This window comes from Eschrichtius robustus, chromosome 1 (assembly GCF_028021215.1).
Source record: "Eschrichtius robustus isolate mEscRob2 chromosome 1, mEscRob2.pri, whole genome shotgun sequence".
Taxonomy (NCBI): domain Eukaryota; kingdom Metazoa; phylum Chordata; class Mammalia; order Artiodactyla; family Eschrichtiidae; genus Eschrichtius; species Eschrichtius robustus.
Window position 1 is genome coordinate 50,499,713 of NC_090824.1, and position 15,214 is coordinate 50,514,926.

The 15,214-nt window shown below is 39.5% G+C and overlaps 1 protein-coding gene across 2 annotated transcripts in view; it reads left to right on the forward strand.

Moving 5' to 3' along the window:
* Nucleotides 1-2,181: 2,181 nt before the first annotated feature.
* The window catches only part of POLE2 (DNA polymerase epsilon 2, accessory subunit), a 28,682-nt gene continuing 15,649 nt past the window's right edge, over nucleotides 2,182-15,214 (forward strand). Inside the window, exons 1-7 of one of the 2 annotated variants that reach the window (XM_068530312.1) lie at nucleotides 2,182-2,265; nucleotides 5,130-5,230; nucleotides 6,545-6,620; nucleotides 8,709-8,786; nucleotides 8,923-9,016; nucleotides 12,641-12,715; nucleotides 15,022-15,105. In XM_068530312.1, the coding sequence (XP_068386413.1) occupies nucleotides 2,198-2,265; nucleotides 5,130-5,230; nucleotides 6,545-6,620; nucleotides 8,709-8,786; nucleotides 8,923-9,016; nucleotides 12,641-12,715; nucleotides 15,022-15,105 (576 nt within the window). In that variant the 5' untranslated portion in view covers nucleotides 2,182-2,197. Of the gene's footprint in view, nucleotides 2,266-2,700; nucleotides 2,764-5,129; nucleotides 5,231-6,544; nucleotides 6,621-8,708; nucleotides 8,787-8,922; nucleotides 9,017-12,640; nucleotides 12,716-15,021; nucleotides 15,106-15,214 lie in introns of those variants that run through there. The other variant, XM_068530384.1, reaches the window with a different exon arrangement.

Sequence of the window (15,214 nt, forward strand, 5' to 3'; positions counted from 1 at the left end):
AAAAGCAGCCCTAGGGCCAAAAATATTAAACCAATACAAGCTGTACAAGGATGCTCCTGCAAATAAATAGCCTTCCAAGACTACAGTAGATAATTGCTTCTCCTAAATTCACAGAGTAAGAGAAATATAAGTAAAATGAGGAAGCAGAGGAACCACTCCCAGTTAAAAGATCAAGAGAATTCCCCTAAAGGAACAAACAATGAAACAGTCCTCTTCAGTCTAATAGACACCGAGTTCAAAAAGGAAGTAATGAAAATACTGAAGGAATTAAGAAAGCTTATCAACAGAAGTGCAGATTACTGTAAAAAGGAACTAGAAACTATAAGGAGGAGCCAAGAAAAATTAGGAAATTCATTTGCTGAGATGAAACCTGAACTAAAGACCATGAATAACAGAATGAATAATGCAGAAGAACGCATAAGTGATCTGGAAGACAGAATAATGGAAATCACCCAATCAGAACAGCAGACAGAAAGCCAAATAAAAAAAAAATTGAAAGCAATATAAGAGACCTTTGGGATATTATAAAGTATGCCAATCTACACATAATAGGGATCCCAGGAGAAGAAAGGGAAAAGGGGATTGAAAATGTAATTGCAGTGTATTTCACTGAAAATATACAGAGAGCTGTGTTCAAAAATCACTTTTTGGGGCTTCACTGGTGGTGCAGTGGTTAGGAATCCGCCTGCCAATGCAGGAGACACGGGTTCAAGCCCTGGTCTGGGAAGATCCCACATGCCATGGAGCAACTAAGCCCATGCGCCACAACTAATGAGCCTGCACTCTAGAGCCCGCGAGTCACAACTACTGAAGCCCGCGCGCCTAGAGCCGGTGCTCCGCAACAAGAGAAGCTACCGCAATGAGAAGCCCGCGCACCGCAACGAAGAGTAGCCCCCGCTCAACGCAACTAGAGAAAACCAGCGCACAGCAACAAAGACCCAATGCAGCCAAAAATAAATAAATAAAATACATTTAAAAAAAAAGAAGGGGACGGATTCCCCCCCCCCTTAATAAAAAAAAATCACTTTTCTCTGTGATGTTACGTTACCAATTCAATACATAGGTACATTGGTTTTGGTCTGCTTTCAGTTTTGTTTACTTTTTTCTTTTCTATTTTTTGAATATGAAAAACATATACATGGATTGACCGTTAAAAGTCTCACTACAAAGAAAGGTCTCACTTCTATCTTTATCCCTTCCAGCCATAAAGGTTAACCATTTTTTGGTGTGTCCAGTGTTACCTTTCAGAGGTTTTTAAAAATACAAATTCAAGTAAATAAATATGTATATATATTCTTATGTTCCCTCCTTTACCATATTTTGCTTTTTGTTGTTGTTGTTATCCGGATACCCTGCAGGTCACCGTGTATCAGTTCTTAGAAACCATCCTCACGTTTTATGAGACGGCGCGTTCACTTATAAGCACTCCACGGTTTTATTTAACTCACTGAAGCAACCGTTTTGAAGCTGGCAGATTAACAGCTCACTTGCTGCAATCAGACCGAGTTCAAATCCTGGCTCCCTCACTTACTTACAGAACGTTTCACCTTGAGTGAGCCATCTACCATCTTTGTGTCTCACTCCTCTAATCTGTAAAATGAGGATGTTGAAAAAACAGCACACAACTCATTAGGCTTTAGGAGCAATACATCAATTAATACATTAAAACGCTTATGATAGTACATGGTGCATAGGAAGCCCGCAACTTAAATAAAAAGCGGGGTGGGTGAGAATGATCGTGATGTGTAGCAGCTTCGAGTGAATGTCGGGGAAAACCCTGTGGTGACACAAAGCATTTCCAGGGCCTGTGTGAAGCAGAGAACATAAGTACACAAGGGCCCCGGGGTCCGGGAGGAGCCCGACCGGAGTCACGGAAGGTGGAGGGTAGCGATGAGAGTACTAAGTGTCTCAATGAAGCATTTGAGATAGGGAAGCACATTCCCAACCAGACACCAGGGAAGGACGCCCTCCCTCTTCAGTCTCCGAGCAACAGAGCAGTGCAGGGTCGTCTTCTTCTGTAGCCTAGTGGGCGCGGGACTGCAGCTCTCCAGGAGTGCGACACCGAAGTCTCCGCGCACGGAGGGAGGAGGAGCAGTGGCAGAGAGAACCGGCGCGTCTGGGGCGGGACCAGGACAGAGACGGGGCGGGGCGCGCCCGGGAAGGGGCGGGGCCGCAGCCGTGGCGCCAAAAAGCGAACATGGCGCCGGAGCGGCTGCGGAGCAGGGTGCTCTCTGCCTTCAAGCTGCGCGGCTTGCTGCTCCGGGGGTGAGTGGCCGGGCAGCGAGCGGGACAGGAGGGGAGGGCAAGGCCGCCGTGCGGGGCAGCGGGACGCGCCGCGCGCCAGGAGGGGGTTTGGCTTTAAAATGACAGAGACCTTGAAAGAGTTCTAAGAAACAAGGGGGACCTGGCGATGCCTTCTTAAGTTCCCCGACATTCGCGCGGAGTCGAAAAGTTTCTCCCGGAAGGGATGAGGGTCTCCTCCTGCACGTGCCAGACAGCCGCAGAAGCGGCTGTCGGTGTCGCAGCAGCGGTGTATTAGCACTGTGTCTGGGCGCCTCTCAGCCAGCTTAGTCTCTGCCTCCGCTATTTGGGAATCCTAACAGCGCTGCTCACGTGGTTACGGAGACAGCGAACGAGAGACCTGGGAAAGCCCATTGCATGTCGGTAGCTGTCAATTATGCTGTACAAACTGTGGGCCTTGCTAGCCTTCCCAATTTTGGATCACGTGTTATTCCCGAGAGAGAATTCCTGGAGAGTTAAGAAGTGGGTAGTTTAAAGCATGTTCTTAAGTCTTCTGGGTTATTTTGGTTTGTTTGTTTGTTTAGATTTCCTTTAAAACTTCTGTGCTTCTCTGGCCATATCCGTGTTTTCTACGACTTGTAGAATGATCCTTTCCAAGATTTTTCTCATTAAATCTGCTTTTTTTATATATAAAGAATACAGTACTTACATATGTAAATACCTGCTGGACGGGATACACTTCTCTGTACCAGGTTTTGATTGCTCTTGTGTGTGTAGAGGTTTTTTTGTTTGTTTTTGTAATAAGTTTCATGGGACTTTTACCTTACTTTTGGGTTAGTGGTGAACAGGTGCAAGAGTGGATAAGCTCTAGGAGACAATAATAAATTTTGTTCAGTTGATTCCCCACATTTTGAAAATACGACCAATTGATCAGTTAATTTTTCATTATTTTCACTTAGAATTTGACCTACTATTGAGCTGTCATTCATTAATTCAGTCAGAAATACACTGAAATCTATTAGCTGCAAAGTACTGCTGGGGCAAGGGAGTAGGAGAGGGTAAGACAATGCGGAGGTTGGGGGACAGATAGTGTATTAATATCTATTGCTGCATAATGAATTACCCCCAAACTTAGAAGTTTAAAACAGCAGGCACTTATATTCTCACATTTTCTGTGGGTCAGGAATTCAGGTAGGCTTAGCTGGGTCCTTAGCTTCAGGGTGTCTCGCAAGGCTGCAGTCCGGATGGGGTCATCTCAGAGTCAATTGGGCAGGATTTGCTTCCAAGTTCATTCAGTGATTGGCAGGATTCAGTTCATCCAAGATTGTTGGACTGAGGGCTTCGGTCCTTGCTGGCTGTTGGGCCTGCCCAGCATGGCAGCTTACTTCATCAAAGCTAGCAAGAGAGTCTGCTAGTAAATGGAAGTCACAGTCTTTTGTAACCTAAGCAAGAAAGTGACATCTTCCCGCTTTAAAATTTTTATTTTTAAAACTACAATATAGTAAAATATTCCATCGCTTTTGCTATATTCTATGGTTAGAAGCAAGTCACTAGGTCCAACGCACACTCAAGGGGAGGCGATTGCACAAGGATGTGAATACCAGGAGGTGTGGATTATTAGGGGTCATCTTAGAAGTCTGTCTACCATGGATATTAAATAATTCACAATTATTTAATTTCAATTATGAAAAGGATCTGAGGAAGGAAGTGCTATGATAGCGTATAACCAGGTGTATAAACAGTTCTAGAGTCAAAGAAGGCTTCATTAAAGAATGGTTTAAAAAAAAAAAAGAATGGTTTGAGTTGAGTGTTAAAGGATGAGCAGGACTTGACTAGGTGAAGAGTGGGCGGGGGGATGACCATATAAAGACCCTGAGGCAGGAGAGCACCAGGAAAGCCAGAGACACTGGGTGAGACTAGTGAGATTTGGCGGGAGCCAGATCCTGTATGACTTTGGTCTATGCTAAGAGCTCTCCCAAGATTCACCTAATACGTGTGTGATTTTAGGGACTCAATCAGCAAGTATTTGTGGACCACCTTCAGTGTGCTTAGCACTCCGCCAAAGGATGACACAGTTCCCCTTCTCAAGGAGCATCATGTAAAATAAATTGGAGGGATGTGACACCCACACATGAAACAATAAGCAACCCAAGATATAGAACAGTTAGTGCGATGACTGTAACAATAATATGGATGCAAAGTGTAAAGTTGTGGTCTACAAATAAAGAATGGCATGGAATTAGTAAATTGTTTAAGTAGACAGTGTTTATTCTGAGTATTATTGGTATTTAAATCAGGAATTCATGTGATTTTTAAAAAAATTTTCAGCTTTATTGATTTTTGAGGGGTGAGAGGGATTCATGTGATTTTAGTGAGTGTTATTACTTCTGTGACTATATTCGAATGTCAGAGTTTTTTCTAGCCTAATTTTTTTCTTATCTTACAGTTGAGAACTGATGAAATTACTGGAACTTAAGCAAATGCATTCTCAAATTAATAAATATGTATTTAGGTGTCTGTTATGTTCAGAACATTGAAGCAGACTGAGTTTGTTAATGTCAGGTAATAAATAGTACAAGGCTAATGTGATACAGCAGATCTAAGGTATCTATAAGTGAGATTTTTTTTAACAATTTCAGAAGGAAAGGGAGACTGCAGCAGGTAGAGCTGGTCTAGGAAGGCTTCCTAGAAGAAGGATGTGATTTGGGGCTTTAAGAACAGTTATGTTGGCAGGGGATAGGAGGAAGAATTTGTTCAGAAAGCACAGGAAAGGAGAGTACTGCTTGCAGGGAGGAGTGAGTGGATCTTAATTTCAATGCTTGATTGATGAGTGTTTGCCAGATTTTGGCATAAAACTTTTAACCTTAATTACCAATCTCTCTTATCAGTGAAGCTATTAAGTACCTCACAGAAGCTCTTCAGTCTATCAGTGAAGTAGAGCTTGAAGATGCACTGGAAAAGATCATCGATGCAGTTGAAAAGCAACCCTGTAAGTAACATTTTCTGACAGCTCTTAAATTGTTCATATAGTTCTACATCCTCAGTTAGATTTATAGATTTAAGTTGAAGTTGAGGACTCAGTATTGAATGTCCCGGTGGTATGAGACATACTCCTGGTAGCACTTCTTGCCAAGGAGTAACCTCTAGTTCTGTTGGAACCTTGGGGCATTCCCAGAGACTCTTTTACAGTTCTTCCCCTTTGTGAATTCCCCTCTGATTCCTTTATGGTCACTTTTTTCTCTCTGCCTATTACTTTGTCTTATTTAAGTTAGGTACTCTTAAATGTTTGAGGGGGAAAAAATGAGTAAGTAAGCAAGAATAACTTTCCCTTCCTGCTTCAGCCTTTCTTAAGGGATCTTTTTGTTAAATACTTAGCCTTTCACCATAAGCATGGGCCTACAAAAGAGAAATGCTCTTCTAGAAAAAAAATGTCCAGTTTCTAGAGCACTGAAGGAGAGAAGTGGGTGTAGCTTGCTCTGATATGTTGTATGGATGCTAGTTTCTTCAGTTAAACAGGAGGAAACACTTTCTGTAATAGAGGAGAAATTGCTATTATATCTCATTTTCACTTTTCTAAAGGCAGAATTTTAAATATACCTTTGCTTTAAAAATTTCCTTACAGTTGGAAATTTAGAAAATGATTAAATTTAGAAAATTAGTATACATTAATTTAAGATGGTACATGGTATTTTGCCTGAGAACATACCACAGTGGTTAAGGGCACCCAGTCTGGAATCAGGCTCGGGTTTGTATTGCTCTCTACTCCTTCCAATTATGTTCGTGAACTGGTTATTTGACCTCTTGGAGCTGCACTTTCCCCATCTGTAAGACATGGCTTATGAACAGCAGTCTTATAGGACATCTATCTAATAGTGCTTGTGAACTACTGAGCATGGTGCCACACGTTTACTAAGGGCTTGATAAGTGGTGGCTGTTATTGTTATTACTGTTACTATCATACCTACTGAAACATAGCAGTTGTGATGAAAAGTTATACTAATGTAACCATATTAAACCTAGGAGCTTACAGAAGCATTTGTATACCTGAATGTATATTATTTAACAATATTTAGAAAAGTAAGGCATTTGACTGTGTATTAAGGTACTGTAAGTGTATCTGAGCGTGGAAGATTAAGGTATTTGAAATACGGCTTTTGTTCTAACACTTTTTTCCTCCTAAAATCTATGTAATGAGAATCTTGGGATTAGTGTTTGCAGATTATTTTCAGGAAAAAAGCTGTGTTTGGAAAGAACTAATTTTTATGCCTGTTTTTAAAATTTAACTTTGAACTTCCCTTTTCAGTGTCATCAAACATGATCGAACGGTCCGTAGTGGAAGCAGCAGTCCAGGAATGCAGTCAGTCAGTAGATGAAACTGTGTATGTGGAAAAATTCACCTTTTCCCCATGTTGGAAGTGTTGTTGAGTGGTTATTTTAAATTATTTTCTTGGGGAAATACTCAGTGGTCACCTTTCTACAGTGGTTATTTCTTAGTTTTTTTTTAAAACCATATTTTATTTATTTATTTATTTTTGGCTGTGTTGGGTCTTCGTTTCTGTGCGAGGACTTTCTCTAGTTGCGGCAAGTGGGGGCCACTTTTCATCGCGGTGCGCGGGCCTCTCATTATCGCGGCCTCTCTTGTTGCGGAGCACAGGCTCCAGACGCACAGGCTCCGTAATTGTGGCTCACGGGCCCAGTTGCTCCACGGCATGTGGGATCTTCCCAGACCAGGGCTCGAACCCGTGTCCCCTGCATTGGCAGGCGGATTCTCAACCACTGCGCCACCAGGGAAGCCCCTAGTTTTTTTGTTTTTGTTTTTTTAAGTGATAGCTTACATTGTAAAACTCAGTATTAAATGACTCATCTTTACTATTTTTACCCTAGAATTTGAGATTTCGGTGTTGTTTGTACCATGACAAACTTTTGCCACTTACCCAACTGATTTGATTTAATATTCTATACGCTGCAGGTGGATTGAACTGATTATTCAGAGGTATAATTTACTTTTTTTCTTAGGAAAGTGCCGAGTCCTGAAAGTTCAGTGACTTAACTTGGGTCACATGGTGAACGGCAAAGGAGGGTAGAACCTCAGCTTTAGGACTTTTTACCCTGTCTCATGCTGTTAGAGCTTAGGAATTTATGTTGCAGTAATTTTTCTGGGTTTTATCTCCCTGAGATAAACCTCTTTCCTTTCCTCCTTTGAATATGATACTTCTTTCCAAATTCACAGGGTTTAACTGAAAGAAAAACATCTGGGAAAATGGATAGAGACAGTCTTAACTTTGACAGTTTTTTCCTATTTGGGGCAATGGAGATAATTGAAAGGAGTCATTACTCATTTTGGTTAGTAGTTTTAATCTTTTTCCGGTCAGAACTTATTAGAGCTGCTAAAAAATAGAGAAATTGAGGTATTTAAATTTTACCCTTGCCAACTTATTGTTTAAGATACTGGAGTACTTGCTCCTAAAGCCATCAATAGAAATTCAAAACGATTATATCAAAGTGTAAGGATTATAGTCCTAAAATAGGCATTAAAGTTACCTGTTGTTTCTGTCAAGCTATTCATATGCTACAGTCAGCCAATATAGTGGTTGAATAGGGACTGAATGGTAAATGATCTTTGCAACTCCAGTTGTCAGAAAGGCATTATATCATAGCACAAGGGAGAGGCTCTCATTTTTATAGATGAATAAGTAGCATGGTAAGTTAAATAACTTTCCAAGATTGACCCATTAGAAAATCATGGAGCTGTGTCTAGAATCAGGCTTACTTCAAGTTCACTGGTTCTCTGCTACTCTGTACTAGGTGCTACCAACAGACTAGCATGACATTTTTTTTGTCCGTTTTCATTTTGGGAAATAGATATAATTTTAGGGAAGATTCTTTAGGTTGGAATATTTATGCAATAGTGCTGTGAATTTTTTTTAACCTCATTCAAACATGGTTATGATATAAAAAGTATCTGAAGGTAAATTATTTTACGAATTATCCTTCTCTAACACTATAGGTGTCAAGGATGTGGGCAGAATTTGGGGGGTTCTTTTTCTGTTTTACATCTTTTCCTGGGTCGCTTTTGCATGATATTTTGGATTAAAAAATTGTTGGAAATGAATTATACCTTTTAATAATATTGTAGCTTATAAAAAGAGTACATATTAGGAGAGATTTCTTTAAGATGTGACTATTTTATATGTAAATGTTCTTTTTCAACAGATAACATTCTTAATTAGAAGTTGATTAAATTTTTTGTTTGCTTGAGAGTGGTGGCAGTGCTTTCTCATCTCTGAGAGGAAAATGCACAGGCTAAAAACTTTACCCCCATATTATTTTTGACACTGCAAGAAATTGTGTACATGATCTGTGAAAAGTATGTGTATATGACATAAGGTTATAATGCAAGTTTTCATGTTCACTTGGAATACTTATGTTTTAGTAAATCAGGTATGTTTTTGTGGGTTGTTTTTCAGAGAACATATTTTCAATATCATAGGAGCATTTGATATCCCACGCCTTGTGTACAATTCAGAAAGAAAAAAATTTCTTCCGTAAGTATGCCATCTATTGATGTTAAGCTAATTTCAAATGTACATTTTTTTTTGGAAGGTATATAGTCTCCTGTTTCATTTCTGATCTACCTTTGTGTATTATGATAGTCATAAATAGGCATTCCTTTTTTCCTAGTTTATTAATGACCAACCACCCTGCACCAAATTTATTTGGGACAGCAAGAGATAAAGCAGAGCTGTTTCGTGAACGATACACAATTTTGCACCAGGTAAGTCGGAGGGGGAAAAAGAGACTGTTTCAGCTTAGGTAAGACTCAGGGATAATTAAAGGATGGACTTTTGTACTTTAGCAATCATGATGGTGATAAAAATCGTAGCTAACATTTTTTAAATGCTTTTGATAGGCCAGGCATTGTTTATCACTTTACAGACATTACCTCATTTGATCATCATAACATCAATGTATGTATAAATGCTGTTATTCCCATTTTACAGATGGGGAAACTGAGACCTGGAGAAGTTTAGTCACTAGCCCAGAGGTTACATCTAGTAAGTAGGGACAGGATTTGTATCCAGTCAGTCTGACTCTGGAGCCCAACCTTTGCCTCCTGGACTATACTACTTTCAAGCAACTTATAGTCTATGAAGTTAAAGACATTTGCATAAATAAAATATGAAGTAGAATTTTATACATGCTATGGAAGAAATATAATACAAAGAGAATGCTTTCTATAGAAAAATCATTTCAAGGAAATGATGGCATTTGACATGGGCCTTGATTGCTCTGATCTTGTGGAAATGGGGAGAAGGTGGTGAACAGTGTGAACAAAGACAGAGCAAAAGGAAAAAGTGGACTCCATGCAGGAAATGATGAGCAATCAGCCTTCTTTGTGTGGAGAGGAAGGCTTGTGAAGAGGAGTAGCATAGGATAAGTTTGGAAAGTCAAGTGGCAACTAAATCATGGGATTGCCTTGGATGCCACTCTTCAGAGTTGGACTCTGTTCTCTTGGTACAAGGAGCCTTAAAATACCAGAGCAACTCACTTACAGCGGTTCCCTGAGGACTTCCTCTCTCAGCTGATTTTGGGATGAATTAGAGTATGAGAGAAGACTTACAGGAGTCTGTGGTATTAGTCCTGGAATAAATGATAGCCTGAATAAAGGAAGGTAAGGGGAGCAGAAAGAGGGGACAGTCCTGAGCAGTGGAAGCCATAGTTCATGGTGACTGATTGGACGTGAAAGAGAAGGGAGAGAGTGAAGACTGAAAGATGATTAAGGTTTTGAGCCTGAGAGAGTGGACGGATAGAATTATAATGGTAATATATTAACAAATAGGAAAAAGAGAATGGGGAAGATGATGGCAGGTTCTGTTTCAAACATTTGAGTTAAGGTTGCCAGTAGGATATCAGGTGAGAGTACATCTGGAGCTAAAGAAAGAGATCTGGGTAGAGAGAGATTTAGGAGGCATCTGCCTAGAGTAATAGATGGGACTGCAGGGCTGAGCCCTGAGAGATGATGGAAAAGGGAATGATAGAGTTTGGGGGCTAGGCCAGGGTGGTGTTATATAGCAGAAGCACAGGGAGGTTTCAGTGAGGAGAGGGTGGTCAGCAGGAATAAGCACTGAACAAAGGTTGAGGAGAATGAGCACTGAGGATGTCTATTCTCTTCTGCCTCCATCGCCTACATAATGTTGCCAGGTTAATCTTCCAGAAGTTTAACGCTGATCACGCCATGATTTTGCTCACAAGTCTTTCAAGGAAGTTTACCACCTACTGGATTAAATACAGATCTTCTGGGACTTCCCTGGTGGTCCAGTGGCTAAGACTCCATGCTCCCAATGCAGGAGGTCTGGGTTTGATCCCTGGTCAGGGAACTAGATCCCACATGCTGGAACTAAGAGTTCGCATGCCACAACTAAAAGATCCTGCATACCACAACTAGAGATCCTGCATGCCACAACTAAGACCCAGAGCAGCCAACTAAATAAATAAATATTTTTTAAAAATACAAATCTTCCTGTCATAGGTTTTTGGCCTAATCTGTAGTTTTCCCTCTGAAAAGTAGAAGAGCCAAAACTGAAACATGGAAATATTGTTTCTGTTTCTTCCACTTCTTCTGTGACTTTGCTTATACTATTCACTCTCTTGATGCTCTTCCCTCTTATCTCTGCTGTTGAAACCCTCCTAATTCTGGAAGGGCCTTCTCAGATTCCTCCTCTTTTCTGAAGCCCTTCCTGATCTGCAGTTGGATGCAGTCTCTTCCTGCTTTATAAATTTTTTAAATTAATTAATTAAAATATTTATTTATTTATTTTGGTTGCATCGGGTCTGAGTTGCGGCACACGGGATCTTCATTGAGGCATGCGGAATTCTTAGTTGCGGCATGCATGTGGGATCTAGTTCCCCAACCAGGGATCGAACCTGGGCCCCCCCTGCATTGGGAGCGCGGAGTTTTACCCCCTGGACCACCAGGGAAGTCCTCTTCCTGCTTTCAACCCACTGACTACTCAGTGTGTCTCCTACGACACTTACTAGAGTTGGCCCTACCTTGCATTTGGGGTGTGTGTCCCTGTTGTCAGACTGCACACTCCTTGTTTATTTCCTCTGCCACCTTTGGCGTAGTGCTTTTCACAGAGAAGATGCTCAGTAAATACCACTTACTTTTTAAAAATTGTGTTAAAGCCTATGATATTATTTGGAGGTATCACTAAACCCTCCCGAGCCTCATTAAAAGGGTTGAATTTTAGTCCATGCATATTTTTATTGCAATTATCTTCCTGAAAGCAAATCTGATTTTATCATCCTACTTCAAAATTGTTGTTTTCCATTGTCTGTAAGACAGACTTCTTGGTTTGGCATACAAAGTCTGTATTGTTGGGACTCTTTTATTAGAGTTTACAAAAACTCAAACTGGCTAAAACAGAAAAAGGAACTTCTTGGCTTGTGGAGAAGTCTAGAGGTCCAGCTGTGTCAAGCATGGCTGGATCAAGGTGCTCACAGAATGTCATGAGGCATCTATCTCTTTCCATCTCCCAGCAATTTTAGAAAATTGATCTTACTTTCAAACAAGTTCTCCCTATGAGGTGACAGAGATGGCCACTCACTAGTACCCTTGGAAACTCTTAGAGAGTTCTTCTTTTCCAATAGTTCTAGCAGCTGTCTCCTATTGGCCAGGCTTCAGGCACTTGCTCAACCCTGAAACAATCATTGGCCAAGGGGATGGAGTACTTTGGTTTGCTAGGCCTTGGTGGTCTGTCTGGAGGGGGAAGGGCACCAACCCTACCTAAACTATGTGGACCACAGTGGGGGAGGGACATTTTCCCAAATAGAGGCTCCAACCCATCTCTTGCATTGTCGCACGTGCTGCCTTGTGCACTTCATGATCCAACTGTACTAAGCTTCACATCACTTCCTGAATACTCCTTTATTCTTAATAACTCTTTCTTGTGACACATCCCTTCCTCTGCCTGAAATGTCTTGTCTCAGCCTCCTTTTGTTTCTTACTAGCAAAGTCTTTTTTATCATTTAGGATCTCGTTAAATGGCCCCTTCTGCTCAGAGTCCTTTGTTGTATTGTGACCTGTTGACACTTCTTTCTCACTGACCCCTGTGCTCTGAGGTTGACACCTTGGTTTGTTGTCTTCATATCCTCAGCCCAGAGTGCACTACTGCCAGGTACACGATAGACCTTTTTTAAAAAAAAGTCTTAAAATGATTTTTTAAACAAATTACATTTCTAGATATTTGTACATTCAACTATGTAGATTTTAAAATTTGTTGAGAATAAATAATAGTAACGTTAGTTTAAGGACAGTGCTTTGTCAGGGCACTATTTTAATGTATCTTAGTTTTAAATGTTTGCCTCAGTAATTCATGTGAATCTTTCTTTTTTCTAGAGGACCCACAGACATGAATTATTTACTCCTCCAGTGATAGGTTCTCACCCTGATGAAAGCGGAAGCAAATTCCAGGTTAGAACGTTATCCTAGTTATTTAGGGGGGTGTATGTATACAAGTTTAATATTTATTGCTTAATTCTAATTTATTGAATTTTAAATGAAAATTAACCACTGATAACACTTTAACTAGCTAACTGACCTGTGCATGCCCACTGTTGGTAAAGTCCATGTCCTGTGTCCTGGGTCTCTGGCCACCAAGACAGAACCCTAGTCCTCCTGGTCCATTTGCTGGATGATACACTGGCTTTCTGACCAACCCTCAACACTACCCTTCCTGCCCTCACGCATACTCTGAAATGCTGCTCCTTGCCCAGCCCATTCCTCTAGTGACCCCCATACACTTGTTCAGCTGAGACATGTTATATCAGTTGGAGTGAAAATTTTACTGAAGGCACTAAGGAAACCACATTTATAGAATGCATGAGAGAGCACAGACAGGCCATGGGGTTGTCTGGGGAGAGGAAGAATGTTTTCTGCCGTGTGTGCTCTTTCCACTGTAATACTTCAGAAAGTGGTTACCAAACAGCACCATCACTTTTGTTCCAGCAACACACCTGGTCACTGTCAGTCCATCTGTGGCTTTTTTCCCCCGCCAGCACACAGAGCCCTGCTGGGGGATAGTCCTTAGCTCCTTCTGGCTAGGACCCATCATTTCTGTGGGGTTCCAAATAGCTTCTGAAGATGCCCAGCCTCTGCTAAGGTTCATTCAGTCCTCTACCATGTTAGATCAGAATTCATGGTGATGAGCAGTCTGATAGCTACTAAAACGATAATACTAGATAATGCTTAAATTAATGTTTGATGGCAGCACCATAAGGAGAAAACATTTATAGAGTTTGATAGTTTCTGCTTTTAACTTTTGTTGGAGAAAAAAATTGTATTGAGTTTTGGAAATTGACATTATTTATATTTCTCTACAAATGACTGTCTATGTGTTTTCTTGTATATATTAGGTTTCCTATGGCAACTCAGATACCCACAACCCAGAAGCATTATTTCACCTCTCCTCTTTGCCAAAGTAACTTTAGGGCTTAGCTAAATAATTTATTGTTCTTGTTATCTTGCCAAGCTGTTTAATTCTGTATCCCTGCTGGTATATTATCTATTTAAACCACAATCTATAGTCCCTATATGGCATTCTCCCTTTGCAAACTGCAAATATGGTGTTCTCATGAATACTTTGTTACAGCTTTTACTCCTGTGTTGCTTTAATTGATTGATTGCAAATTGCAATATTTTTCCCAGTCTGTAAGTTGTCTTTTTATTCTCTTAACAGTCTTTTTGAAGTACATAAGTTCTTAATTTTGTTAAAGTCCAACTTATCAAATTTTCTTTTATGGCTCATATTTTTGGTATTGTTTCTAAGAAATCTTTACCTAAGCCAGTTTTTAGAATACATGTCTTACATATCTTTTCTTCAGATTTATCCCTAAGTAGTTCATTTTTTAAAACTGTTTAAAATGAACATTGTATTCCTGTGTTGCTTGAGGTTCATGTTTTTAAAGAGGAACTTCAATATCAAATGTTAACAGTGATTATTATGGGATGATGTGATCATGTCCTTTAAGTTGTTTGGTAAATTGTTGTATATATACTATAGATATCTCTACCCATTAAAAAGAATGAAGTGTATCTATATATAGTTAAATGGAACAATGTTTAAGATATATTAAACTTAAAAAGTTAAGTTGAAGAATAATACAAATAATATGATTTCATCTTTGCAATAAAACAAACTGTATGGCTATGTGTTTATAAATTATATATGTGTGTATTAACATATACTTAGGATTATATGTATAGAAAAGGGTCAGAAAGGATTTTTTAAAATAATGCCCCAATTATTACCACCTTTAACTTTCTGATAAAAAATAAGGATCAGATTGAGAATGTAAATAATGACAGCCTTTCAAAATACTAAATAAAAGTAGAATATAACTTTTTAAATAGCCCACTAATTTTCAGGTACAGAAGAGGTACTGACCAAATAAAATAAATAAAATTTATATTCTTTTTTTACATTTTAAAGGTAAATATACTTATTATTATTCAAAATAATATGGTATGAAACTTCAGTCATTGGTTAGGGCCTGTGTTGATATGGTGTTTCTTTAGGCACAATTCTTCCAAGCCATCATCAGTTAATATTTTAGCTTTTTGTAGGATAAAATTATATTTTCTAAGTTTTATTTGATTTTCTACTGTAAAATAGTTGTAAATACTAAAATGTGCACTCAAAATTTACTTACTTGTAAAAAGATTAGTTTCTTAAAAGAACATATTTTCAGTCCTTAAGAATTTATTTTGTTTTACTTTAGCTTAAGACAGTAGAAACCCTATTGGGCAGTACAACTAAGATCGGAGATGTGATTATTCTTGGAATGATAACCCAGTTAAAAGAGGTAAGTTGAACTTGATAAGCATCCAACTTTTATTTTCAGCCTTCAGATTAATGAAATGTCAGTTACATATAGGATTTTTACAGAGGGCATGGGAGCATATTCTTCATTG